Source organism: Bufo bufo, chromosome 3 (genome assembly GCF_905171765.1).
Source record: "Bufo bufo chromosome 3, aBufBuf1.1, whole genome shotgun sequence".
Lineage (NCBI taxonomy): Eukaryota > Metazoa > Chordata > Amphibia > Anura > Bufonidae > Bufo > Bufo bufo.
The window spans coordinates 273,827,050-273,853,529 of NC_053391.1; the positions used below are offsets into that span (position 1 = coordinate 273,827,050).

Consider the following 26,480-nt stretch of genomic DNA (forward strand, 5'->3'; position numbering starts at 1 on the left):
TATTCTAGAACAATCCTTAGAAAGACCTTGGCTGAATACATTTTAAAACACAGCTTTTACTGATGATAATTAAAAGGATAAACCCACATAGTGCTCAACCGTCCTAGACAATCAGATGACGGGGTCCGTATGAATGCTGTGATTCTTCCGGGGACATAGAACTACATAGCCCTTAAATAGATAGATACCCTAAAAAATTGTTTGGGATAGGGGCTAAGCCGTCCCTACTTATCAAAAATACGGAGCACCCGCCCGATAGGGATGACACTGTCTGGAACCTTTCCCTTGTCAGGGCCTAGTCCCTAAGCATATCCCTCTCTCTCGTCCCAATATGACATGTTTTGGTGTCCATCTGATGAAACTGAGCCAAACGGATCCGTTCTGACACACAATGTAAGTCAATGGGGATGGATCCGTTTTCTGTGACACAATCTGGCACAATAGAAAACTGATCCGTCCTCCATTGACTTTCAATGGTGTTCAAGACTGACCCGTATTGGCTATGTTAAAGATAATACAAACGGATCCATTCTGAATGGATGCAGAAGTTTGTATTATCTGAACGGATCCGTCTGTGCAGATCCATGATGGATCCTCGCCAAACGCGAGTGTGAAAGTAGCCTTAGGAGGGAGAGCAGTCACCCATACCCACTTAGGAAGGGAATCCCACGTAGCCAATATCTGCGCTTGAGAAGAAATTGCTCAAAACATTCAGAATTTCTGAAACAAGCAGCAGATCTGAAAGACAGATTTCACGATCGTGGTTATCCCCTCCATGTTTTAAAGCCAGCTTTCTATTCGGCGTGTTCACAAGACCATACCTCCCTCCTCAGTACAAAAAAAGAGAGGGCACAGGAGGGATTTGCTGTACAAGGAAACACTCACGGCTCATCAGTACTTTTGATGAGGCAGCTCCCAGTGTTAAAAAGATAATTTCCAAATATTGGCACATTTTGCATATGGCTCTGGATATTGGCACTGTGGTGAGAAATTCTCCTAGCATCACATATACTGTAGGAGGGGGACGAGCATTCGTGATACGCTGGTTAAGAGTCATTATGTGCCCCCTCCTTCTGTTAGGACTTGGTTGAATAAACCTGTTACTGGTTGTTATAGATGTGGAGGATGTGTTTCTTGCAAATTTGTACGTTGTGGGAAGACCTTTACAAGTAATGTCACCAATAAAACTTATACAATCAAGAATATGATTATTTGCAAATCAATGTGTCATTTAGGCTCAGTTCAGACCTGAGCGTTTTACAGCGCGTTCCTACGCGCTGTAAAACGCTCAACAAGGAGAAACCAATGCTTCCCTATGGGAATGGTTCTCACCTGGGCGTTTTACAGCGCGTACGATCGCACTGTAAAACGCCCGACGCTCAAACAAGTACATGAGCGTTTTTTGGGCGTTTGTCGCGCGTTCCCGTACATAGACTTTCGGGAACGCGCGACAATGTGTGTTCACTTGTCTCTGTATGCGCGCTTGTAAACGCCCGTACAATCGCGCATACAGAGCGCTCCTTTCAGAACGCTCAGGTCTGAACTGAGCCTTAATGTAAATGCGGCAAGAAGTACATTGGTAAGACCGCTAGGGAGTTAGTTTAGACGTAGAATTGGGGAGCATGTTGGAGATGTTACCAATAATAGGGACACATCAGTGTCTCGGCACAATAGAAACAAACATAATGGGAATTTAGACTTAGAATTTATGGGCATTGATCTCATTAAGCCAACAGGAAGAGGAGGCAACTGGGACCAAAAAATCTTACAATTTGAGGCCAAATGGATATACTACCTAAAAACGGTGTATCCTATTGGCCTAAACGAGCAGCTTAATTTTAATTATTTATTATAATTCTTTGTCCCAGTAGCCCGGGCCTTCTAGTACCCGTTATTGGGAATCCTGTAGTTTTCCATAGATCTGTGGTTGTATGTACGTATATAAGCCCCCTACTATATATCACGGACTTAAAAATGGGGCACTCTCTTGGCCTAATTTAACAGCATAATGTAGTGCCCCAGCAGTCTATCAGTTCCAGAACCCCCCCTCCTCATCATTTAGTAACCTAGTGCCTGTTTTGGTTCACTAAGGCTTCGTTGACATCACCGTTCAGCCTTTCCGTTCTCCTGCTCCGTTTAGGAGCAGGAGAACGGAAAGGACGGAGAAGGCAGATAACTGAGCCAAACAACGCCTAAGGACCCCATAGACTATAATGGGGTGCGTTATGTTTTTGCTCAGATGATTTTGGAGCAGAGACAAAAGTTGTGCATGCAGGACTTTTGTCTCCACTTCAAAATCATCTTCTGAGCAGAAACATAACTGACCCCATTATAGTCTATGGGGTCCTAAGGGCTCCGTTTGGCTCATTAATGTGCCTTCTCCATTCTTTCCGTTCTCCTGCTCCTAAACGGCTGAAAGGCTAAACAGTGATGTGAACAAAGCCTAATATGCATAGGTCCTATTTTGGCCCTGCCCCTGACAATTTTGTCATGTGCATGGGTTTTTTACACCTTTTTTCCTTTAGCATTGTCACTCACCACCTTTTATATATAGGGGCTGAGTTCATTAACTTATTCACCACCTTTATATATAGAGGCTGTGTTTATTAATTAATTTATTTATTTATTTTCCCAACCAGCCCCTATTCAGATTCATTTGTAAGGCACTAGCCTAAAATCTGATTATCGACAATCTGGCTCTAGTAGTAAACGTGCCACCAGCATATCGACTGTGGCTGTTGTAAGTGCAGTTGCCACGTGATTTTGATGCTAGGCAGCTGGTTATGCTGTGCCTCCGCCTCCCGGACATGCCCCATTGCCACGTGACGACTCCTCCCGATCACGTGTACTCCCGCAGCACTTGCTTCCTGGTGCGCCGGCTTGGTTTGCGTTCCACTTGTGTTCCAGCCGGCGCGCACAGGTAGGGAGGAGCCACGGTATGAGCGCACTAGCTGGGGTATTTAAACGAGGATGGTTGAAGCATATCTCTGTGCTCCCCTCCTTGATAGATGGCGGTGAGACACTTCCCCCAGCTCATACAGGCATCAACCATTGTCGCTCTTCATGCCTGTTACCTGAGGAATTGTCTATTTATTCGGATGCCTCTGATCTTCAAACCGGTCAGTTTTACTTATGTATGAACTGTCTTGAGAATCAATTGGTTTATATTGGGATAGTAGGGTTTATTTTTGGTTCTATTTTTCGAATTTTGTTTTTCAGTATATCCTGAATTTGTATACCTATCCCCTGATGAGTCCCGGGAAGGGACGAAACATGTCATGTTGGGGCATGAGAGAAAGGGATATGCTTAGGGACTAGGCCCCGACAAGAGAAAGGTTCCAGACAGGGTCGTCCCTATCGGTGGGGGCGGGTGCTCTGTATTTTTGCTAGGTAGGGGCGGCTTAGCCCCTATCGCAACCAATTTTTTAGGGTATCTATTTAAGGGCTATGTAGTTCTTTGTCCCCAGAAGAATCACAGCATTCATATGAACCCCGTCATCTGATTGTCTAGGACGGTTGAAAGGTAGAAACTTACCTGAGTATATTTTCAATGAACTGGTAAGACTATTCCATTTATTAATGGCTACTGTCTATTTGTATTTCTAATACCATATATATATATATATATATATATATATATATATATATATATATATAAATAATTACATACATATACACAGTACAGACCAAATGTTTGGACACACCTTCTCATTCAAATCATGAAAATTGTAGATTCACACTGAAGGCATCAAAACTATGAATTAACACATGTGGAATTATATACATAACAAACAAGTGTGAAACAACTGAAAATGTCATATTCTAATATATATATCGAGAGGTATTGAGGGCACCGTCCTTACACCTGAGATATCAGGGAACACAGTCCTGGCCTCCTCCGACCATCCAGGAAAACGGGGTGCGAGGATTAAGCAGGATATAATTGAAAGCAAGATCAAAAGGATGCATCACACTCGCCATCCATGTTCATGTTCACGCTTCTTTATTAGTGGTTGCAGAGATACATGCAGGGGCAGACTCACATGGAGTATAAGTTAACAGCGATGGCCGTTTCGCGATGTGACCGCTTCCTCCGGCTGTTTGATTCACTCTGTGGATCGTGTGCACGCTGACCTATAGCGTCATAAGGGGGAGGGTTCAACCGACCCATCACTCAAAAACCCCTGACGTCACACCAGCAGCGCACACCTGAAACACAGGTGCATCGATCCATTAGTGCAAATTTAAAAACAAAAGTAACAAAGGTGAAATACAAGTTACAACAATTGCAGAGTATTACAAAAGGTGACACAAAGTTAATATGAATAGCAGAAATGACATTTAAGTCTTCTGAAGATGAGCTAAATAGAAAAATATCAATATATAAAGATACAAAAATACAAAAAGTGTGTGTGTGTGTGTGTGTGTATATATATATATATATATATATATATATATATATATATATATATATATACACATACATATGTATAGGGTTGCTGTAACCCTATAGTCAGTAATACAAATGAACAAAGACGCATGTATAAAGCATCCTATTCAATGAACACTGACAAATCATTGCGTTCATTAAGCCCCGGTTTTTATAATAAACCGGGCTTCCTTCTGGAGCAGAATACGGTGTCTGTCGCCTCCCTGAGGCAATGGGGGAACATGCTCCAAACCTGCAAATCGCAGGGCACTTGCATTTCCTCCATGTTGGCACCGTATATGATCAATTAGGCGAGTACGTCCCTTGCCTGTTTTTATTGAGTTACGGTGTTCTCGTATCCGCTCCATTAAGGATCTTTTGGTTTTTCCTATGTAAAAGGATCCGCACACGCAGATCAATGCATAAATTACATATGTTGTTCTACAATTGATAAATTGGTGCACACAATGCTCAAAACCTCCAGAAGGAAGCCCGGTTTATTATAAAAGCGGATGCGACTGGGTGTTTGGTGCTTAATGAATGCAATGATTTGTCAGTGTTCATTGAATAGGATGCGTTATACATGCGTCTTTGTTCATTTGTATTACTGACTATAGGGTTACAGCAACCATATACATATGTATATGTGTGTGTGTGTGTGTGTATATATATATATATATATATATATATATATATATATATATATACACTTTTAGTATTTTTGTATCTTTATATATTGATATTTTTCTATTTAGCTCATCTTCAGAGGACTTAAATGTCATTTCTGCTATTCATATTAACTTTGTCACCTTTTGTAATACTCTGCAATTGTTGTAACTTGTATTTCACCTTTGTTACTTTTGTTTTTAAATTTGCACTAATGGATCGATGCACCTGTGTTTCAGGTGTGCGCTGCTGGTGTGACGTCAGGGGTTTTTGAGTGATGGGTCGGTTGAACCCTCCCCCTTATGACGCTATAGGTCAGCGTGCACACGATCCACAGAGGGAATCAAACAGCCGGAGGAAGCGGTCACATCGCGAAACGGCCATCGCTGTTAACTTATACTCCATGTGAGTCTGCCCCTGCATGTAACTCTGCAATCACTAATAAAGAAGCGTGAACATGAACATGGATGGTGAGTGCGATGCATCTTTTTGATCTTGCTTTCAATGTCATATTCTAGGTTCTTCAAAGTAGCCACCTTTTGATTTTATTACTGCTTTGCACACTCTTGGCATTCTCTTGATGATCTTCAAGAGGTAGTCCCCTGAAATGGTTTTCACTTCACAGGTGTGCCCTGTCAGGTTTAATAAGTGGGATTTCTTGCTTTCTAAATGGGGTTGGGACCATCAGTTGCATTGAGAAGTCAGGTGGATACACAGCTGATAGTCCTACTGAATAGACTGTTAGAATTTGTATTATGGCAAGAAAAAAGCAGCTAAGTAAAGAAAAACGAGTGGCCATTACTTTAAGAAATGAAGGTCAGTCAGCCGAAAAATTGGGAAAACTTTGAAAGTAAGGGCTATTTGACCATGAATGGGGTGATGGGGTGCTGCGCCAGATGACCTGGCCTCCACAGTCACCGGACCTGAACCCAATCTAGATGGTTTAGGGTGAGCTGGACCGCAGAGTGAAGGCAAAAGGGCCAACAAGTGCTAAGCATCTCTGGGAACTCCTTCAAGACTGTTGGAAGACCATTTCAGGGGACTACCTCTTGAAGCTCATCAAGAGAATGCCAAGAGTGTGCAAAGCAGTAATCAAAGCAAAAGGTGGCTACTTTGAAGAACCTAGAATATGACATATTTTCAGTTGTTTCACACTTGTTTGTTATGTATATAATTCCACATGTGTTAATTCATAGTTTTGATGCCTTCATAGTCATGAAAATAAAGAAAACTCTTTGAATGAGAAGGTGTCCAAACTTTTGGTCTGTACTGTGTGTGTGTGTGTGTGTGTGTGTAGATATAGATATATAGAAGAAAAAAGTCCAGCGGGAGCACCAACCCAGATGCGGGTGCAAGGTCCAACGTAGGGTAATGGCAGTACTCAATAATATAAAGACGAAAAAGTAGGACTGCACTCCGGAGTAGTTGTGAAGTGAAGGATTTTATTCACCCATAGTATGGCAAATTTGCGACGTTTCGGCTCACAAGAGGAAGGCTCTTGTGAGCCGAAACGTCGCAAGTTTGCCATGCTATGGGTGAATAAAATCCTTCACTTCACAACTACTCCGGAGTGCAGTCCTACTTTTTCGTGTGTGTATATATGTATGTGTGTATGTGTATATATATATATATATATATATATATATATATATATATATATAATTACTGCTCAAAAAAATAAAGGGAACACTTAAACAACACAATGTAACTCCAAGTCAATCACACTTCTGTGAAATCAAATTGTCCACTTAGGAAGCAACACTGAGTGACAATCAATTTCACATGCTGTTGTGCAAATGGGATAGACAACAGGTGGAAATTATAGGCAATTAGCAAGACACCCCCAATAAAGGAGTGGTTCTGCAGGTAGTGACCTGACCACTTCTCAGTTCCTATGCTTCCTGGCTGATGTTTTGGTCACTTTTGAATGCTGCCGGTGCTTTCACTCTAGTGGTAGCATGAGACTGAGTATACAACCCACACAAGTGGCTCAGGTAGTGCAGCTTATCCAGGATGGCACATCAATGCGAGCTGTGGCAAGAAGGTTTGCTGTGTCTGTCAGCGTAGTGTCCAGAGCATGGAGGCGCTACCAGGAGACAGGCCAGTACATCAAGAGACGTGGAGGATGCCGTAGGAGGGCAACAACCCAGCAGCAGGACCGCAACCTCTGCCTTTGTGCAAGGAGGAACAGGAGGAGCACTGCCAGAGCCCTGCAAAATGACCTCCAGCAGGCCACAAATGTGCATGTGTCTGCTCAAACGGTCCGAAACAGACTCCATGAGCGTGATATGAGGGCTCGACGTCCACAGGTGGGGGTTGTGCTTACAGCCCAACACCGTGCAGGACGTTTTGCATTTGCCAGAAAAAACCAAGATTGGCAAATTTGCCACTGGCGCCCTGTGCTCTTCACAGATGAAAGCAGGTTCACACTGAGCACATGTGACAGACGTGACATAGTCTGGAGACGCCGTGGAGAACGTTCTGCTGCCTGCAACATCCTCCAGCATGACCGGTTTGGCATTGGGTCAGTAATGGTGTGGGGTGGCATTTCTTTGGAGGGCCGCACAGCCCTCCATGTGCTCGCCAGAGGTAGCCTGACGGCCATTAGGTACCGAGATGAGATCCTCAGACCCCTTGTGAGACCATATGCTGGTGCGGTTGGCCCTGGGTTCCTCTTAATGCAAGACAATGCTAGACCTCATGTGGCTGGAGTGTGTCAGCAGTTCCTGCAAGACGAAGGCATTGATGCTATGGACTGGCCCGCCCGTTCCCCAGACCTGAGTCCAATTGAGCACATCTGGGACATCACGTCTCGCTCTATCCACCAACGTCCCGTTGCACCACAGACTGTCCAGGAGTTGGCAGATGCTTTAGTCCAGGTCTGGGAGGAGATCCCTCAGTAGACCGTCCGCCACCTCATCAGGAGCATGCACAGGCGTTGTAGGGAGGTCATACAGGCACGTGGAGGCCACACACACTACTGAGCCTCATTTTGACTTGTTTTAAGGACATTACATCAAAGTTGGATCAGCCTGTAGTGTGTTTTTCCACTTTAATTTTGAGGGTGACTCAAAATCCAGACCTCCATGGGTTAAAAAATTTGATTTCCATTTTTTTTTTTGTGTGATTTTGTTGTCAGCACATTCAACTATGTAAAGAACAAAGTATTTCAGAAGAATATTTAATTAATTCAGATCTAGGATGTGTTATTTGTGTGTTCCCTTTATTTTTTTGAGCAGTGTGTGTGTGTATGTATATATATATACATACATACATACATACACACACTGCTCAAAAAAATAAAGGGAACACACAAATAACACATCCTAGATCTGAATTAATTAAATATTCTTCTGAAATACTTTGTTCTTTACATAGTTGAATGTGCTGACAACAAAATCACACAAAAAAAAAAATGGAAATCAAATTTTTTAACCCATGGAGGTCTGGATTTGGAGTCACCCTCAAAATTAAAGTGGAAAAACACACTACAGGCTGATCCAACTTTGATGTAATGTCCTTAAAACAAGTCAAAATGAGGCTCAGTAGTGTGTGTGGCCTCCACGTGCCTGTATGACCTCCCTACAACGCCTGTGCATGCTCCTGATGAGGTGGCAGACGGTCTCCTAAGGGATCTCCTCCAAGACCTGGACTAAAGCATCTGCCAACTCCTGGACAGTCTGGTGCAACTTGACGTTGGTGGATAGAGCGAGACATGATGTCCCAGATGTGCTCAATTGGATTCAGGTCTGGGGAACGGGCGGGCCAGTCCATAGCATCAATGCCTTCGTCTTGCAGGAACTGCTGACACACTCCAACCACATGAGGTCTAGCATTGTCTTGCATTAGGAGGAACCCAGGGCCAACTGCACCAGCATATGGTCTCACAAGGGGTCTGAGGATCTCATCTCGGTACCTAATGGCCGTCAGGCTACCTCTGGCGAGCACATGGAGGGCTGTGCGGCCCTCCAAAGAAATGCCACCCCACACCATTACTGACCCAATGCCAAACCGGTCATGCTGGAGGATGTTGCAGGCAGCAGAACATTCTCCACGGCGTCTCCAGACTCTGTCACGTCTGTCACATGTGCTCAGTGTGAACCTGCTTTCATCTGTGAAGAGCACAGGGCGCCAGTGGCGAATTTGCCAATCTTGGTGTTTTCTGGCAAATGCCAAACGTCCTGCATGGTGTTGGGCTGTAAGCACAACCCCCACCTGTGGACGTCGGGCCCTCATATCACCCTCATGGAGTCTGTTTCTGACCGTTTGAGCAGGCACATTTGTGGCCTGCTGGAGGTCATTTTGCAGGGCTCTGGCTGTGCTCCTCCTGTTCTTCCTTGCACAAAGGCGGAGGTAGCGGTCCTGCTGCTGGGTTGTTGCCCTCCTACAGCCTCCTCCACGTCTCCTGATGTACTGGCCTGTCTCCTGGTAGCGCCTCCATGCTCTGGACATTATGCTGGCAGACACAGCAAACCTTCTTGCCACAGCTCGCATTGATGTGCCATCCTGGATAAGCTGCACTACCTGAGCCACTTGTGTGGGTTGTAGACTCCGTCTCATGCTACCACTAGAGTGAAAGACCTGGCAGCATTCAAAAGTGACCAAAACATCAGCCAGGAAGCATAGGAACTGAGAAGTGGTCAGGTCACCACCTGCAGAACCACTCCTTTTATTGGGGGTGTCTTGCTAATTGCCTATAATTTTCACCTGTTGTCTATCCCATTTGCACAACAGCATGTGAAATTGATTGTCACTCAGTGTTGCTTCCTAAGTGGACAGTTTGATTTCACAGAAGTGTGATTGACTTGGAGTTACATTGTGTTGTTTAAGTGTTCCCTTTATTTTTTTGAGCAGTGTGTATATAATTTGTGGTCATTGGCTAAATACGAACTCGGGCAGCGCGCCTGCCTGCAGGGCCGATGCAAGGATTTTTGCCGCCCTAGGCAAGATAAAAATTGCCACCCCAGGCAAGATAAAAATTGCCGCCCCCCCCCCTTATCAGATGATCTGCCCATATCATGTTCCACCCCTTTCTCAGCTTTTAAATAAAAAGAACTGCTAGGTTTCCCCTAGGGTTAATCCAGCTTCTTGTAGCTGTCTTTTTTTGCAGAACGGAATAGCGGACCCATACATTTCTATGGGGCCGCACGACGTGCGGCCCTGATCCGGAATTGCGGACCCGGATCCGCAATTCCAATCCTGATAAAAATAGAACTTGTCCTATTCTTGTCCGCAATAGCGTACAAGAATAGGCATATTCTGTTAGTGCCGGCAATGTGCGGTCCGCAAAATGCGGAATGCACATTGCCGCTGTCCGTGTTTTGTGGATCCACAAAACACACACGGATGTGTGAATGGACCCTAAATGTGAGGTAAATTTAGTTTCCAATGTAGTATTAATAACTAAACAATTACATAATAAACATACTGCATTGTCTACTTACCACCAGGACAATAAGATGATCTGGTCTCTGGCTGCAGTCTGGCTCTGGGGACTCCCTTGTCACTCTCTTCTCCCCCCTCCCTCCCTTGTCACTCATTATTCCACCCCGGCACCCCCCTCCCTTGTCACTCTCATTATCCCCCCCTCCCTTGTCACTCTCATTATCCCCCCCTCCCTTGTCACTCTCATTATCCCCCCCTCCCTTGTCACTCTCATTATCCCCCCTCCCTTGTCAATCTCATTGTCCCCCCCCCTCCCTTGTCAATCTCATTATCCCCCCCCTCACTTGTCAATCTCATTATTCCCCCCTCCCTTATCAATCTCATTATCCCCCTCTCCCTTGTCAATCTCATTGTCCCCCCCCCTCCCTTGTCAATCTCATTGTCCCCCCCCTCCCTTGTCAATCTCATTATTCCACCCTCCCCCACCTCTAATGTAGCGTGGCCGAGCTCTGTTCGGTCCGCGATACAGGAGCTTTTGTTTCCTTTACCCGGCCGGACTGACAGGAAGTGCACACTAAGTGAGCACTTCCTGTCAGTCCGACCGGGTACAGGAAACAAATGCTCCTGTACCGCGGACCGAACAGAGCTCGGCCACGCTACATTAACAAAAGCACAGAGCAGACACAGCAGGCGCAGGCAGACTGCGCAGCAATGAGCCGGCGGCCAGAGATTCAAATTAGAGCGGCAAGCGCTCAGCCGCTCAGGAAGCGCAGCATGAGGGGTGCCGCCGGCCGAACTTATATAACCAACTTTTTTTTTTTTTTTTTACACCGCAACGGGCGCCCCCTGCTAAATGGCGCCCTAGGCGACTGCCTAAGTCGCCTTACTGGTAGCGCCGGCCCTGCCTGCCTGGAACCTAAACCGGCTGGTGTGTGCCTGGAGCCGGGTACGAGAGCATCCTAAAAGGGGGCTACCCTAAGGAGGACCCTTGAAATGAAGGGAATGTGTGGGTGGGTCCATGAACCGGAACGCCTACTGAGGTGAGGGGAGTGGGGTTTATAAAGGCTCAAGCCCCTCCCACAAATGCAGGCTGAACTTCAGCCTTACCAACTTGTGGTCATGGCTAAATACGAACTCAGGCAGCGCGCCTGCCTGGAACCTAAACCGGCTGTTGTGTGCCTGGAGCCGGGTACGAGAGCAGCCTAAAAGAGGGCAAAAATGACAACACTATAGTTAAGGTGCAAGACTTTATTACCTTATAACACCAATGACCGAAACGCCTGCGAAATCTCCACCTGTGGGTTAGGTATGTATCTGGTGAAGCAAGACGAACGCCATCTCCCCATCTTTCGGATGACATGGGCGGGGACCCCCTGCTGGGAAGCCGCGGAAGCCGCTCTAATGCGGAAGGAATGGCCGGATATAGCGCCAGGGTCCAATCCTAAGCCAGCAGCAACCGTGCGGATGTGGCTGATGAACTGTGCTGCGGTGAGAGCGCCATTGAGATGTGGTAGTAGAGGGCTGTGAGGTGGCGCATCCCGGAGGGCGAGCATGAGCTGGCCAAACACCTGAACCGGGCACCATCTATTACCAGTCGGGAAAAACTGAACCTCCACCGGGGGGCCTGCTTGACTAGTCTTGGTGGAAATTAACTTCAGCGTGTAATGGTCTATATCCTGCACCAGCTGTTCTCTGTGCAGACTGCACCGTCCTGCCGTGCTGCAAGTGAACTCGCCTGGCCTAAGGAAGCCGTAAAAGGCTAAATACATAGCAGCTTTAAAAATCAAGCTGGAGAAGGGCCCAAAAGGAGCACCATCCAGGGCTGAAGACAATTTCCGGAACATCTCCCCCGTGACGCCCTGCCTGCGGGACGGGGGATTGGGCCTACTCTTCTGGACCCCTCGCAAGGTGGCCTTGATTGCGTGCGCAGAAAAAATGGACCCGCCCCCTGGGTTGCAGCGCATAGTGTGGTGTTGGACGCCCGCCAGGTACAACTTAACGGTGTTGTAGGAGAGGTGTAACCGGTGGTGACAATGTGCAATGAAGGCCATGATGTAAGGAATGTCCGCCAGGCCAGCCTGCGGGTGCAGACGCGAAAACTCCTGGAAAGTTCTCAGGCCTGAAAGATAGTTCCTGGCCGTATTGGGGGCGAGGGACTGCTGTGCCAGGTCTCTTGCCGAAGAGACGAGCATGCCTAATCCATTGTTAGGGAACTGAAAGCCGGGGTGGGATATCTGAGCGGCTCGGCCTCCGGCATGACCTGATAAAAGAGTGCGAAATTAAACCTGGATAGCGCGTCAGCTGCCACATTTTTGCTCACCCGGAATGTGGCTACAATGCATATGGAAGTTGTGTGACAGGGCCAGCCAAACCAGCTGGCGTAATAGTGCCATAATCTTGGGGGACTTAGCCCTGCCCTTGGCTAGGATGTCAACCAAGGCCTGGTTGTCTGTCACAAACATCACCGGCAAGTTAGCCCAGAGGTGACCCCATGCCTGGGCCGCTGCAACGATGGGGTACAACTCCAACAGGGAGGAGGTGCGAATGGACTCGGCCTCCTCTAGGATAGCAGTGGGCCAACGGGGACCCCAAAAGGCCGCGTAGCCGCAAGATGCAGCAGCGTCCGAAAAAATGGTCGGGCAGGAGGGAGACCATGGTTATACAAAAAAGGAGACACCGTTCCATCGGGACAGGAACAACTCCCACATGGCTAGGTCTGCCATGGCCTGGCCGTCCAACCGGATGACGCTGTCCTGTTCGGGTGCCGAGGGAAGAAGCTGGAGCAGCCTTGACACGAAAGTCCTCCCCTGGGGCATAATCCTAGAGGCAAAATTGAGCCGCCCCAGAAGAGATTGCAACTCGACTCTAGTGAGGCACCCCGTGGAAGCCGCATGGGAAATGACCTCCCGACACTGAGTTTCTCTTCCGGTAGGCTGGCCTGCAATAGAACCGAATCCAGGACGATGCCCAGGAACGAGACCCTCGTGGCGGGACCCTCAGTCTTTGACTCCGCGACCGGAACAGCCAGACTGGCGAACATCTCGAGGAGGACGGTGAGAATGCCGGACCCGCCCTGCGGATCCTCGACAACTAGAAAGTCATCGAGGTAGTGGATGACTGACCGGAGGCCCCCGTGATGGACCAAGATCCAATGTAGCGCATTGGCCAGCTGGTCGAATAACCAGGGGCTACTCTTGGATCCAAACGTGAGCCTGTTGGGGAAAAAATACTGCCCGGCCCACTCGATGCCGTAGAACTGCCACAACTGAGGTTGGATGGGAAGGAGTTTAAACGCATCGGCGATGTCAACCTTTGCCAACCAAGCGCCCCTACCATGCAACAGGATGGCCTGAATTGCGTCGTCCACCGAGGAATAACGCATGGCAAATTCCTCCGAGGGAATCAGGGAATTAAGGCTAGGGATTCCGGAAACATGAGGGGTGGACAGATCATAAATCAATCTTTTTTTATTGGTGTTTTTCTTCGCCACTAAGCCGATGGGGTTGATTCGCCAAGAGGAAAACGGGATGCGCGGGAATGGGCCTATGAGAAACCCCTTAGCTACCTCCGACTGGAGCAACTCGCTAGTTGCTGGAGGGTCTAGGGTGGCGGACAGCAGATTCCTGCCTTCCCAGGGCACTTGTGGCAGCGTGATGAGCCCTGTGTGGAACCCCTGGCGGAAGCCTGCCAACAGGAACGCCACAAAATCCTGATCGTGGTGATCGTGAAGGAGCACCGCCAAGAGGTCCACGTTGATGTCCGCTAGTCAGGACCCTTTAGCAGACTTCTTGGGGCAGGTGGACCGTGGGTGGGCCCTGAAGCACAGGGAGCAGACGTGGAGTGATCTGCAGCTGGCATACGAGCACCCCCTGAGTTGAAATTATTGCAGACCTGGCTCTTCCCCAAGTAGACATTGCCTAGTTTGTCAGTGGAGGGGTTAGACGGAAAAGACCCGGAGGTCCCCGGGAGGGCCCTATCCTGAGACGGGTGGGCGGTATTAGGGCACCATTCAGAAGAGTGGAAGATTGACTAACACGTCGCACAGTTGGGGGCCCTGAGGCCAGCGAAGTGACGGCAAAAAAGCTCAGTGTCAATCAAAGACCAAAAAGTATAGGTTAGAGAGGGCTCACCTGCTAGTCAAGGATGATATGGGTGCTCCTACGAAAGGATTCACCCAATCCTCTAAAATTATTGGACAAGAAATTATAAAATGGTAGGGCACACCAACACTTGGACTTCACACGGAGAGTTTAGTATAACGATATATTTATTGTGACATATAATGCTATCTATTCCGACGTATTAAAATACATAGCTAAAATACATAAAATACATAAATACTTCAATTTACAATATAATTTAAACGAAAAAATAAGAATAAATAATTCTCTATATTTGACCAGAGTTTCAGAGTCTGTTATGTTAATGTAGTCTCTCCAAAGATTTTCCCGACTAATAAAGTTCAGATAGTAGGGATTATTCAGTAATCAGATACAGTTTTGTTCCAATGATCATTTGTATCTGATATGGCTGCTTCACATGCTCGGCACAGTATGAGATTACTGCAAAGTCACTATTGTTATAAAATCGCTGCCTATTTATAAAGATAAACCGCAGTTGTTTTACTCACTGTTTTTGGCTGGAGTACTGCCGGTTTTATTGCAACACTCGTGGCGTCCCACGTGTGATAGAATTCTTTATAGGTTGCGGTGTAATTGGAATTTCCACCGAGTCTGTGTAGATATTGAATCCGGGATCCTCGGTGACATATAAAGCTGTGCTGTCCTAGAGATCGCTTAGTAGTGTCCTTTTGCTGCGCTATTTGTTTATATCACGCAGGCTATATTATTACCAAGTGCGTATCTCATAGATGGCCGACAGGTATCCAGCTTTCCTTTAAAAAGATAAACTCTCACCGATCCCTTTTCTTTTTGTTTTCTTTTCTTTAAGCGCTTTGAGTCTTCTAATCCTGTACTTTATTTCATGGGATTAATTACCATACGCGTTTCGGAGTATGCTGCGACTCCTTCTTCAGTGGCTCAATCAAAGACCAGCTGGTGACATTCTGGAATTGGGCCAATGCTGCCGCCGCCTTAGCCGAGAAGGAACGGTGGTAGTCATAGATGGCCGACCCACCATACTTGTGCCCCAGGTCAGTGACCAGGTACAAGTAGCTGTCCAGCTCCTCTCTCCTCTCCGGCTGTGTGGTGCAGATGATGTCTCTGAAGAGGCTGAAAGCCAAGACAAACTCCGGGATTGTCAACTTGCAGTTGAGCCGTGAGTCCTTGGCCCGGAGGACCACCGACACATCGCCACAGTTGACCCTATTCTCGGGTACATCTTGAGCGGCAATGAGGATTGACGCCAGATTGACATCCTTCCCTGCCAGGATGTCTCTTTTGAGGTTGTCGGGAATGAAGTGAGAGGGGGACACCTGGGGAATGGGTCTTGGTGTACCTGTAGCCAGCCAACCCGATGTAGATGGAGCCATCAGCGGGAGGGGAGTCGGGGGTGCCATGGGTGGCCGGGACTCCAGCTCAGAAACCCTTGCCCAAACGTCTGCTACCGAGTCGACCAACGAATTTAGGGTTGACTGTAGCTGCACCAGAGACAACTGGATGGACGACGCCTCCTGCTGCACCGCCGAAGTGCTGAGGCTGGTCATGAGCAGTTTGTACAGCTCTGCCTTCCTTGCGGTGGCCGGGTGCGGAATGCCTCTTCGGTTTAGTTCAGCCAATAGCTTTGGGATGGTCCAGCTCCGAAGGGATGATGGACCCACCTGGCTTGACATGATCGAGCCGGAGATGGACAGGCCGTCCTCCATATCCAAGACATGGCAGAGCAGCTAAAAAATAAAAGGCATGACAAATAAAGGAGAAAAAAAAACAAAAAAACGAGAGGGTGATGACGGAATGGTATTCGGATTGGTGCACGATAGAGAAACACGTACCGGAATAGAATTCGTAGGATGGCTCAGTAGAACCTGACCTAGCCGAACAGACGACGGCATAATTAAAAGTGTGAACATGATCTGACTGGGACCCTGGTGGCGTCAGTGCGAACTTACCTGAACAGGACCGATAGGAACGGAGAAATAGGAACAAACCCCTGAAAATACAGTAACAGGCGAAAAACATTTGAAAGTGCAGAGGAAACGGGTCACCTCAAACCTGTTGGAACCAGGCGAACTGGCCAGGATGGGGCGCACCCTTAGACCAAGTAACCATCCGAGCGCAACGGACCGGATACTTGACCGAAGAGAGCCACCTGAGCGTACCAGGCGGTTGACAGAAGAGAAGGCGCGTAGCCATGAGATGGAGGCTGCGCGTAGCAGCGGCCCGCGAAGGGCGGTGGTAAGACATGAACCTAGAAGACATGGAAAGCAAAGAACGACCAGGGGAGCAGCCGAAGGATGGCCCCTTAGAAAGACTCGGATAAGTCAAAGGACAGGTGCGTGAACCCGTGTGTTAGAGAAGAAACATGAAGACCCGGGCGTACCAGGAGTGTACCGTGCCCTGGGCGCACCAGGGAAGATAATGTGGCTCAACCAAAACCGTGACCGGACACCCGACTGTGCCCAGCAGACCAAATAAGCCTAGTGACATGAAGACAATGACGGCCTGGGCGAACCAGGAAGACCAGACAACCCTGGGTGTGACCAGGTGCCAGAGGCGCGAGGAAAGCCGAGCTAGTCCTGCGTAGGATACCCCCCCTTGTATTTGAAAGATGGTGTACCCCAATGGTGTTGACGCCGTTTTTTTTTGTTTTTTTGGGGGTTAATGTCTGAATTTAGTTTCTTCTGATATTGCATTTTTTTATTTATTTTTTTTTAAACGATATGGCGGGTTTTAGGAAATTTATTGGCAGACTCATGCCCAGGGCCCAGCCCAAGCGGGGCCAGGACCGTGCAGCCACCTGGAGAACCTAACTTCTACCCCCTTTCCCCTATCCGGCCTGGCTGCCCGTGAGCCTGCGCCCCACGTGGAACACAAGCCTCCGTGCGCCGATTGCAGGCAGAAGGAGCAAAGATCGGGCCCCAGCCTCCCCCCATGAACACCCTTCCCCCCCCCCAGGATAGGGGAGTCTCAGCGGTGTGTGCTGCTCACCCCCGAGCCGCCGGAAGCCTGGAGAGGGACCGGCACCCGGAAGCGTGTGCGTTCCACCCGTGCGCCGTCTTTGGAAGAAGGGGTGAGCCGGCCAGTCATGTCTTAGCTCCCCCCCCCCGGTAAGGAAAGAGCCGTGCTGGCTCCAAGGTGTGCTCCCCGCCGCCGGGAGACGGGCGGTGACGAGAACCCGGAAGCGCGTGCTTTTATCTGGTGCGGCAGCGGCGGGCGGTGGTGCCATCGGGTCCCCATGGGGCTGTAGGGGGGACCCGATGGCATGGAAGGCAGCGCGATGCCTTCCGGTGACCAGCCTGTGAGATCCAGCCCCCTGGATCTCACAGGCCGGAAGCTGTATGACTATTACTCATACCGCCAATGCATTACAATACAGAAGTATTGGAATGCATTGTAAAGGATTAGACCCCCAAAATTTGAAGTCCCAAAGTGGGACAAAAAAATAAAGTGAAAAAAATGAAGTTTTCCCCCCAAAAAATTACAAGTTTCAAGTAAAAATAAACAAAAACGTCATTTTCTCCAAATAAAGTTAAAAAAATTGGTAAAAAATAGGGGGGAAAAAAAGTTTACATATTACGTATCACCGTGTCCGTATTGACTGGCTCTGTAAACCTATCACATGACCTAACACCTCAGATGAACACCGTAAAAAAAAAAAAAACTGTGCTAAATAAACCATATTTTTTTTGTCACCTTACATCACAAAAAGTACAACAGCAAGCGATCAAAAAAGTGTATGCCCACCAAAATAATACCAATCTAACCGTCACCTCATCCCGCAAAAAATGAGCCCCTACCTGAGACAATCGCCCCCCCCAAAAAAAAACTATGGCTCAGAATATGGAGACACTAAAACATCATTTTTTTTTGTTTTAAAAAAGCTGTTATTGTGTAAAACTTACATAAATAAAAAAAAGTATACATAATAGGTATCGCCACGTCCGTATTGACCGCCTCTATAAAAATATCTCATGACCTAACCCCTCAGATGAACATCGTAAAAAATAAAAACTGTGCTAAATAAACCATTTTTTGTCACCTTACATCACAAAAAGTGTAATAGCAAGCGATCAAAGTCATATGCACCCCAAAATGGTGCCAATCAAATGGTCATCTCATCCAACAAAACTCATACCCTACCCAAGATAATCGCCCCAAAACTATGGCTCTCTGTGTCACGGAAGGTATTGCAGAAAGCTGGAACTTATAAATAAACATCCGACTGGCTTGATCCCAAACTAAGGAGCATATGGGTGAGCCATATAAAACCCCTAGAGCTCTCCCTGACTGCTATGCCTATGTCTTTATTGTAGATGATTGCATGCCCACGTACCTAATATTATGTGACACCTGAAAACCCTATAATAGTGAGGGGACACGACCACCGGCTCCCTGCACTTAATACGGATGGAGTCAGGGTCATCTAGAATCGAGCCAGCAAGGAAACACAAATAAAGGAAAAGGACTTATCTGAGGAATCAGCAGTAGCAGCCTCCAGCAGTGAACAACTCATCCAGGAAGAAGTATAAACCGCAAAGTGAGGCAGTATGGGAGGGAATATAAAGGGAGACAATTAGTGTAAATAGGTGACAGCTGAGAGAAGGAAAGGAGATGACAAAGTGAAACCAAAACAAAGAACGTCATGCAAGAGGTAGAGAAGAACATCTAACAGATCTTCTCACAGAACTGGCGGTGACACTCAGACTATGGAAACACTAAGGCTGGGTTCACACTTGAGCGTTTTACAGCGCGTTCAAACGCGCTGTAAAACGCTCAACACATGAAAACCAATGCTTCCCTATGGCCCTGGTTGTCACTTGAGCGTTTTACAGCGCGTTTGAACGCGCTGAAAAACGCCCTACGCTCAAACAAGTTCTTGAGCTGCTTTGGGGCATTTTGACTCGCGTTTGTGGCCATAGGACACTGCAGTCAATCACACAAACGCGCGTCAAACGCGCGTTTACTATTGCAAAAAACGCGCGACAAAAACGCGCGTTAAACGCGCATATCAAATACGCTCAGGTCTGAACCCAGCCTAAAACAGGATTTTTTTTGTTTCAAAAATGAAATCATTGTGTAAAACTTACATAAATAAAAAAAAAGTTTACATAATAGGTATCGCCGCGTCTATCACAATCTGTTCTTTAAAAATACCACATGATCTAACCTGTCAGATGAATGTTGTAAATAACAAAAAATAAAAACTGTGCCAAAACAGCTATTTCTTGTTACCTTGCCTCACAAAGTGTAATATAGAGCAACCAAAAATCATATGTACCCTAAAATAGTACCAACAAAACTGCCACCCTATCCCGTAGTTTCTAAAATGGGGTCACTTTTTTGGAGTTTCTACTCTACATATCAGGTGTTTCTGTAAACTACAGAATTGGAGCCATAAATATTGAGTTTGGTTTGGCTGTTAACCCTTGCTTTGTAACTGTAAATAAATTATTAAAATGGAAAATCTGGCAAAAAAGTGAAATTTTTCCATTAATTCTTGTGAAACACCTAAAGGGTTAATAAAGTTTGTAAAATCAGTTTTGAATACCTTGAGGGGTGTAGTTTCTAGAATGGGGTCACTTTTTTGGAGTTTCTACTCTAGGGGTGCATCAGGGGGGCTTCAAATGGGACATGGTGTCAAAAAAAACCAGTCCAGCAAAATCTGCCTTCCAAACACCGTATGGTATTCCTTTCCTTCTGCGCCCTGCCGTGTGCCGTACAGCGGTTTACGACCACATATGGGGTGTTTCTGTAAACTACAGAATCAGAGCCATAAATATTGAGTTTGGTTTGGCTGTTAACCCTTGCTTTGTAAGGCCTCTTTCACACTTGCGTTGTCCGGATCCGGCGTGTACTCCACTTGCCGGAATTACACTCCGGATCCGGAAAAACGCAAGTGTACTGAAAGCATTTGAAGACGGAACCGTCTTCCAAATGCTTTCAGTGTTACTATGGCACCCAGGACGCTATTAAAGTCCTGGTTGCCATAGTAGGAGCGGGGAGCGGGGGAGCGGTATACTTACAGTCCGTGCGGCTCCCGGGGCGCTCCAGAATGACGTCAGAGCGCCCCATGCGCATGGATGACGTGATCCATGTGATCACATGATCCATGCGCTTGGGGCGCCCTGACGTCACTCTGGAGCGCCCGGGGAGCCGCACGGACGGTAAGTACACTGCTCCCCCGCTCCCCGCTACACTTACCATGGCTGTCAGGACTTTAGCGTCCCGGCAGCCATGGTAACCACTCTGAAAAAGCTAAATGTCGGCTCCGGCAATGCGCCGAAACGACGTTTAGCTTAAGGCCGGATCCGGATCAATGCCTTCCAATGGGCATTAATTCCGGATCCGGCCTTGCGGCAAGTGTTCCGGATTTTTGGCCGGAGCAAAAAGCGCAGCATGCTGCGGTATTTTCTCCGGCCAACAAACGTTCCGTACCGGAACTGAAGACATCCTGATGCATCCTGAACGGATTACTCTCCATTCAGAATGCATTAGGATAATCCTGATCAGGATTCTTCCGGCATAGAGCCCCGACGACGGAACTCTATGCCGGAAGACAATAACGCAGGTGTGAAAGAGCCCTAACTGGAAAAAAAATATTAAAATGGAAAATCTGCCAAAAAAGTGAATTTTGAAATTGTATCTCTATTTTCCATTAATTCTTGTGGAACACCTAAAGGGTTAATAAAGTTTGTAAAATCTGTTTTTAATTACCTTGAGGGGTGTAGTTTCTAAAATGGGGTCATTTTTGGGTGATTTCTATTATGTAAGCCTCACAAAGTAACTTCATATCTGAACTAGTCCTTGAAAAGTGTTTTTTTTGAAAATTTCTGAAAAAATTTCAAGATTTGCTTCTAAACCATTAAGCCTTGTAACATCCCCAAAAAATAAAATTTCATTCCCAAAATGATCCAGACATGAAGGTAGGTATTACTATGTATTATAGAAGTAGAGAAATTGAAACTTGGAAATTTGCATTTTTTTTTCAAAATTTATGGCAAATTTTGTCTTTTTTATAAATTTAAAAATGCATTTTTTTTACTCAATTTTACCAGTGCCATGAAGTACAATATGTGATGGGAAAAAAAAACTATCTCAGAATGGCCTGGATAAGTCAGAGTTTTAAAGTTATCACCACATAAAGTGACACTGGTCAGATTTGCAAAAAATGGCCTGGTCCTTAAGGTGAAATATGTCTGTGTCCTAAAGGGGTTAAGTAGCACAATATCCACATATTATTACAGGATGAGATACACAAGCAAAGGAATAACAACAAAAAGACTGAGCCATGAAACTTATATAAGGCTGTGGCTGCTGTGAATGCAGAGCACACAAACTTGGAATGTGGTGGCATGCCCGTTATGCAAAGAGCACACTGAGATGCCAGTCACAAGATGGTCACTCTCTTGAACCATTTGATTTCATAACATAATGACAACTTAGGCTACTTTCACATCTGTGGCATTGTGATCCCGCCGCCAGTTCTGGCAAAGAATGCTGGGAATTGGCCGAACACAAACCGCAGCTTCAGTGGTTTCTGCCCGGCCAATTTTCAGCATGTTTGCCAGATTGCAGCTGGATCTTTGCCAGTTCCCATTAAAGTTAATGGGGCCGGCGGGCATTCCGATTGCATCCGGCAGTGCTGGAGCTGGAGAACTCCACCAGGCTGTTCTCTGCTGGAACATCCTGCCGGAAGTGCATGTTTGATTTATATGTAACTCCTGCCTATAATATAACTTAGTATGCTATGCTCAGAGGTGGTAGGTCCCCACAAAATGCAGTACAATCTGCAGGCAGCATGTTATAGAGCAGGAGACAAGTATTTTTGTGGGAAAAGATTCAATAAAACTTATACATTTATATCTCTGCTTTTTCTGAACTTATGACCACCCCTGTGCACAACTATCAGTGACAGACACCTGTCTGTATACACACTTACACAGGGAGTGCTATTAAATGCTTTTTTTTTAAACATTGATTTTTTTTATTCAATTACCATCAATGATACAATAGTTGGTACAAAAAAATCATATGTAATGGTATTGATTTTACAGTGATATTAAACGATATAAAAAAATAAAGAAAAGACATAAAATCTAACAGGAGGGAAATGGAATGTCAAATGTTTTATGAATTGTACTCGTTAATATCTAATAGCTGATTTGGCAATCGTCATTCAATACATCACATCTTTCTGGGTGGTATAGCAATTACAAATATACAGTGTCTAACAATATGATTATCTTGGTGAGGATGACATTCGCTGTAAAAGCAAAGTTAAAGAGGTTTGTAAAAAATAGAGGTGGTCCACACTTCCCATCTGAATTGGTATCTATGGGAGCTGTTGAAGGCTGACACGGACATCCTTTCATGCAACATTGCTCATTGATGGAGTGCAAATTATTTTAAATCTTTATAGGCATTGAAGTTTTCCAGTTGGCCGCAATGTTTTGTCCCATAGATATGCATGCATGGGAAATAATGGTAGAGGGCAAAAAGCAGAATTTCTCAATACCAAGAGAGAGAAAAGCTAATGCCAGGTCTGGGGCAATGTTGAATTGGCATACTTTAGGTAGTATAGAGAAGATCTGGGCCCAAACCCTCTTTATTAATCTACATTCCCACCACATATGTATTTCGTTATTGCATATCCAACACACATTTGAGGTATTCGGAAATATGCGAGATAGACGGTATGAGTACATGCTGATACCATCAAAAACACAGACGCACCAAAAATCCCTTTTGATTTAATTATATAAAAATGTATACAAATGCATATAAAATAATGATACAATTATTATAGATCCACACAATAATAACATTTATATAAATCCTGGACTGCGCTGCTCTCCTGGAATCCACAAACAAAAGTTAAGTCAGATGCCAGATTCTTCCTCCAATTCTCCTTCCTTATGTGGCCAAACACTGCTACTATGTCCCAGTGTTGTTCCACTCCACAGTTTTTTCATGTCTTATCAACCTCTAATATCAGTAATCAAGGAGCAAAATAGTGAAGCAGTCATTTTGGGCTAAAAGACGGAATTACAGTATTCTGCTCACAAGAGTCGATTAAAACAAGGCATATCAAGTATACAATTCCAGTTTCCCAGAGTCTGGCCGACCTAGGTTTCGTCTCTCCTTCAGGTATCTCAAAGTAAGGCCATCAATTGTTGGTATAAGGTCAGTGAAAAGTGTCTATCCCTTCATCCAGCCTGAGCCCTTGTGATAGACAGGCTGTCTAGACCTGCACCAGTTATAAGCTTACGCCATCTTTACATATACAGTAGTAAATCTGGGCCCATGTCTGGCCTGGCAATACCAAAGATGGAGCTACAGATGTGGGAACACAGTGTGAAGCAGGGCTTACAAACACACAGCTAGGTGAAAGGATGCTGCATTAGCTGCGCCTGCACAGAATTTCCAGACATTGGCCAGTGATTAGTGGCAGGACTCAGAAAGGAGGAGGACTTTGGTGTGTGCTTTTGAATAGATATGATACCACTTAAAAGGGCCACGAAATATGCACAGCCCAACAAGAATTTTACTGTTAAGACAGACTGCCACTATGGGTCTGGATGAAACTTTTGTACACATACCTTTTTCCATACAAACTTTTATAGATTTTCCCAAATTCTAGACTAATGTTTCATTATTTCCATCAGGAACCTTAGCTCTGCAGATGTTGGACGTCAAGCCATGCGCAATACTCAAGGGCTAGTGGACTCGCTTATGCATTATATCCAGCAGTGTGTGGCTGCTAATTGTCCTGATGACAAGGTAATTATCACCTCTAGTATCACTATGCCATTCATAAATTAATTTTCTGTAGATCATTTCTAATTCTGTTTATTTGCTTCATTTTAGTCTGTCGAGAACTGTGCTTGCATTTTGCACAATCTTTCTTACCATTTGGACTCAGAAGTGCCCAATAAATATTCACAACTGAATGAGCAAATGTTGCGTAACCAGGAAACAGACAAGACATCCACGGGCTGCTTCAGCAACAAGAGTGAAAAGATACAGGTACACCGCCGCTTTAACCACTTAAAGACATGGCTATTTTGGGTCTCGCATTCCAAGTCACATTCATTTTATAGATCACTAGCCGAAGGACCCGACTTTGCACGGGTATATTTCATCTATTTCATTTATTGGCTGTGTATGTCATTAAAAGATATCGACAGTATCCACTATAACAGTGACATCTACAGTACCCTGCTCCTTTAAAGCTGACCTACAGCAGTGAAGAAAAATGGCTGGGTTGTTATGGAAACCTGGTGTAAAACTGTGTATGTGGAGACTAAGGGCCTGCAAGCTTCTATTGGCTGATAAGGGTCATGTGACCAGGCTTCTATTGGCTAATGCATTTTTTGGGAATATCTCCCTCAGGGATGTCCTTTTAAACAGCTCACTCTCAGACAGCGGCATTGTGCTGTCTGAGCGTGAGCTGCCAGGAGAAAGGCACCCTCCCTCACACCCCTGAAGCTGACAGAAATTGACAGAAATTGATTTTTACCTTCATTTTTTCAATCCCTGTCGGCTGCGGAGTGGGAGGGGGCATGGCCTAACTGGTTTGGGCGAGTGGCTTAGTGGGTCCTGGGGGTGGGGTTTTTAAGTCTGTCTTTTGAGGGTGGCCTGAATGGCCACCCTAACTGCCCCATGAACTGTCACCTCCACAGCACTCCGCTCCCTTAACAGTTTCAGCCACAGTGCCCTGCCCCTTTTAAAGCTGCAGCAGTGAAGAAAAATGGCTGGGTTGTTATGGAAACCTGGTGTGTATGTGGAGACTAAGGACCTGCAAGCTTCTGTTGGCTGATGAGGGACATGTGACCGTGTGTATGGCGGTTGAGATATGGAGAGAAAGACCTGCAGGCTTCTATTGGCTAATGTAGGTCATGTGATGTGCCATATTTGCATTTTTGGGGAATATCTCAGGAACGGTACATGCTAGAGAGCTGTGACCTCCCCACAAGATTTATTTCCAGGTAGCAAGGGATGTGTCTACCAAGTTTAGTTGAAATCGATGGTTGCGTTTTTGAGTGATCGCGGAACATGCATACATACATACATACATACGTCCTTTTTTTATATATATATATATATATATATATATATATATGTATGTGTGTGTGTGTATATATATATATATATATATATATACATACATATACATACATAATTAGATAAAAAGCATATGTGCCACTTACATGCAATTAAAATATCCAGTGAAGAGTTGACATTTCTTTACCCCGTATAGTGTCATCTGGTGTTCAAAGTGTAGCAGTGAGATTGTCCATCTACTAGCTTTAGCGTGGCCAGTCACGCATAATCAGTCAGGTCTTTGTGTAGTGATCCTCTGTTCACTGCAGAACAGCTAGAAAGCTGTTTCTATTAGCTGCTCTGCATTGAACAGAGGATCACTATGCAGAGACTTGACTGTGTGGAGAGTGACGGAGCAGGCGTGACCAGCAGCAGAGTTCAGTAGATGGACATGCACATTACTATACATTCTGAACACAAGGTGCCACCTTGCTGTGAAAAGAAATGTCATAGCTATAATGGGGTCATTTTTCAACAGCATGTAAATGGAAAATGTGCATATTTTTTATGATTTATAAAAATGAATGACATGTAATGGTACGACAACCCCCTTTTTCTACCACCAGGGAATCTTTAAAAAAAAAAAAAAACATTGCATTCAATCTGCTGCAGCAGATTTTATGCCATAGACCCACAGGACCACTACAGCCAGTGACAAGCCTCAGTAGTCTTGTGCTGCATATACAGGCAGCACTGTTGAGGTCAGTGATTGACTGTGATAGTCATGTGGGTATACGGCACATAATCAGCTGAAGCCAAGTAAACAAAGACTGGCAGGG

At 45.8% G+C, this 26,480-nt stretch overlaps 1 protein-coding gene across 1 annotated transcript in view; it reads left to right on the forward strand.

Annotated features, from left to right (window-relative positions):
- Window positions 1–26,480, forward strand: part of PKP1 (plakophilin 1) — a 234,051-nt gene that overhangs the window by 167,429 nt on the left and 40,142 nt on the right. The window contains 2 exon segments of the mRNA XM_040424148.1: window positions 24,264–24,378; window positions 24,466–24,624. Coding sequence (XP_040280082.1) covers window positions 24,264–24,378; window positions 24,466–24,624 — 274 coding nt within the window.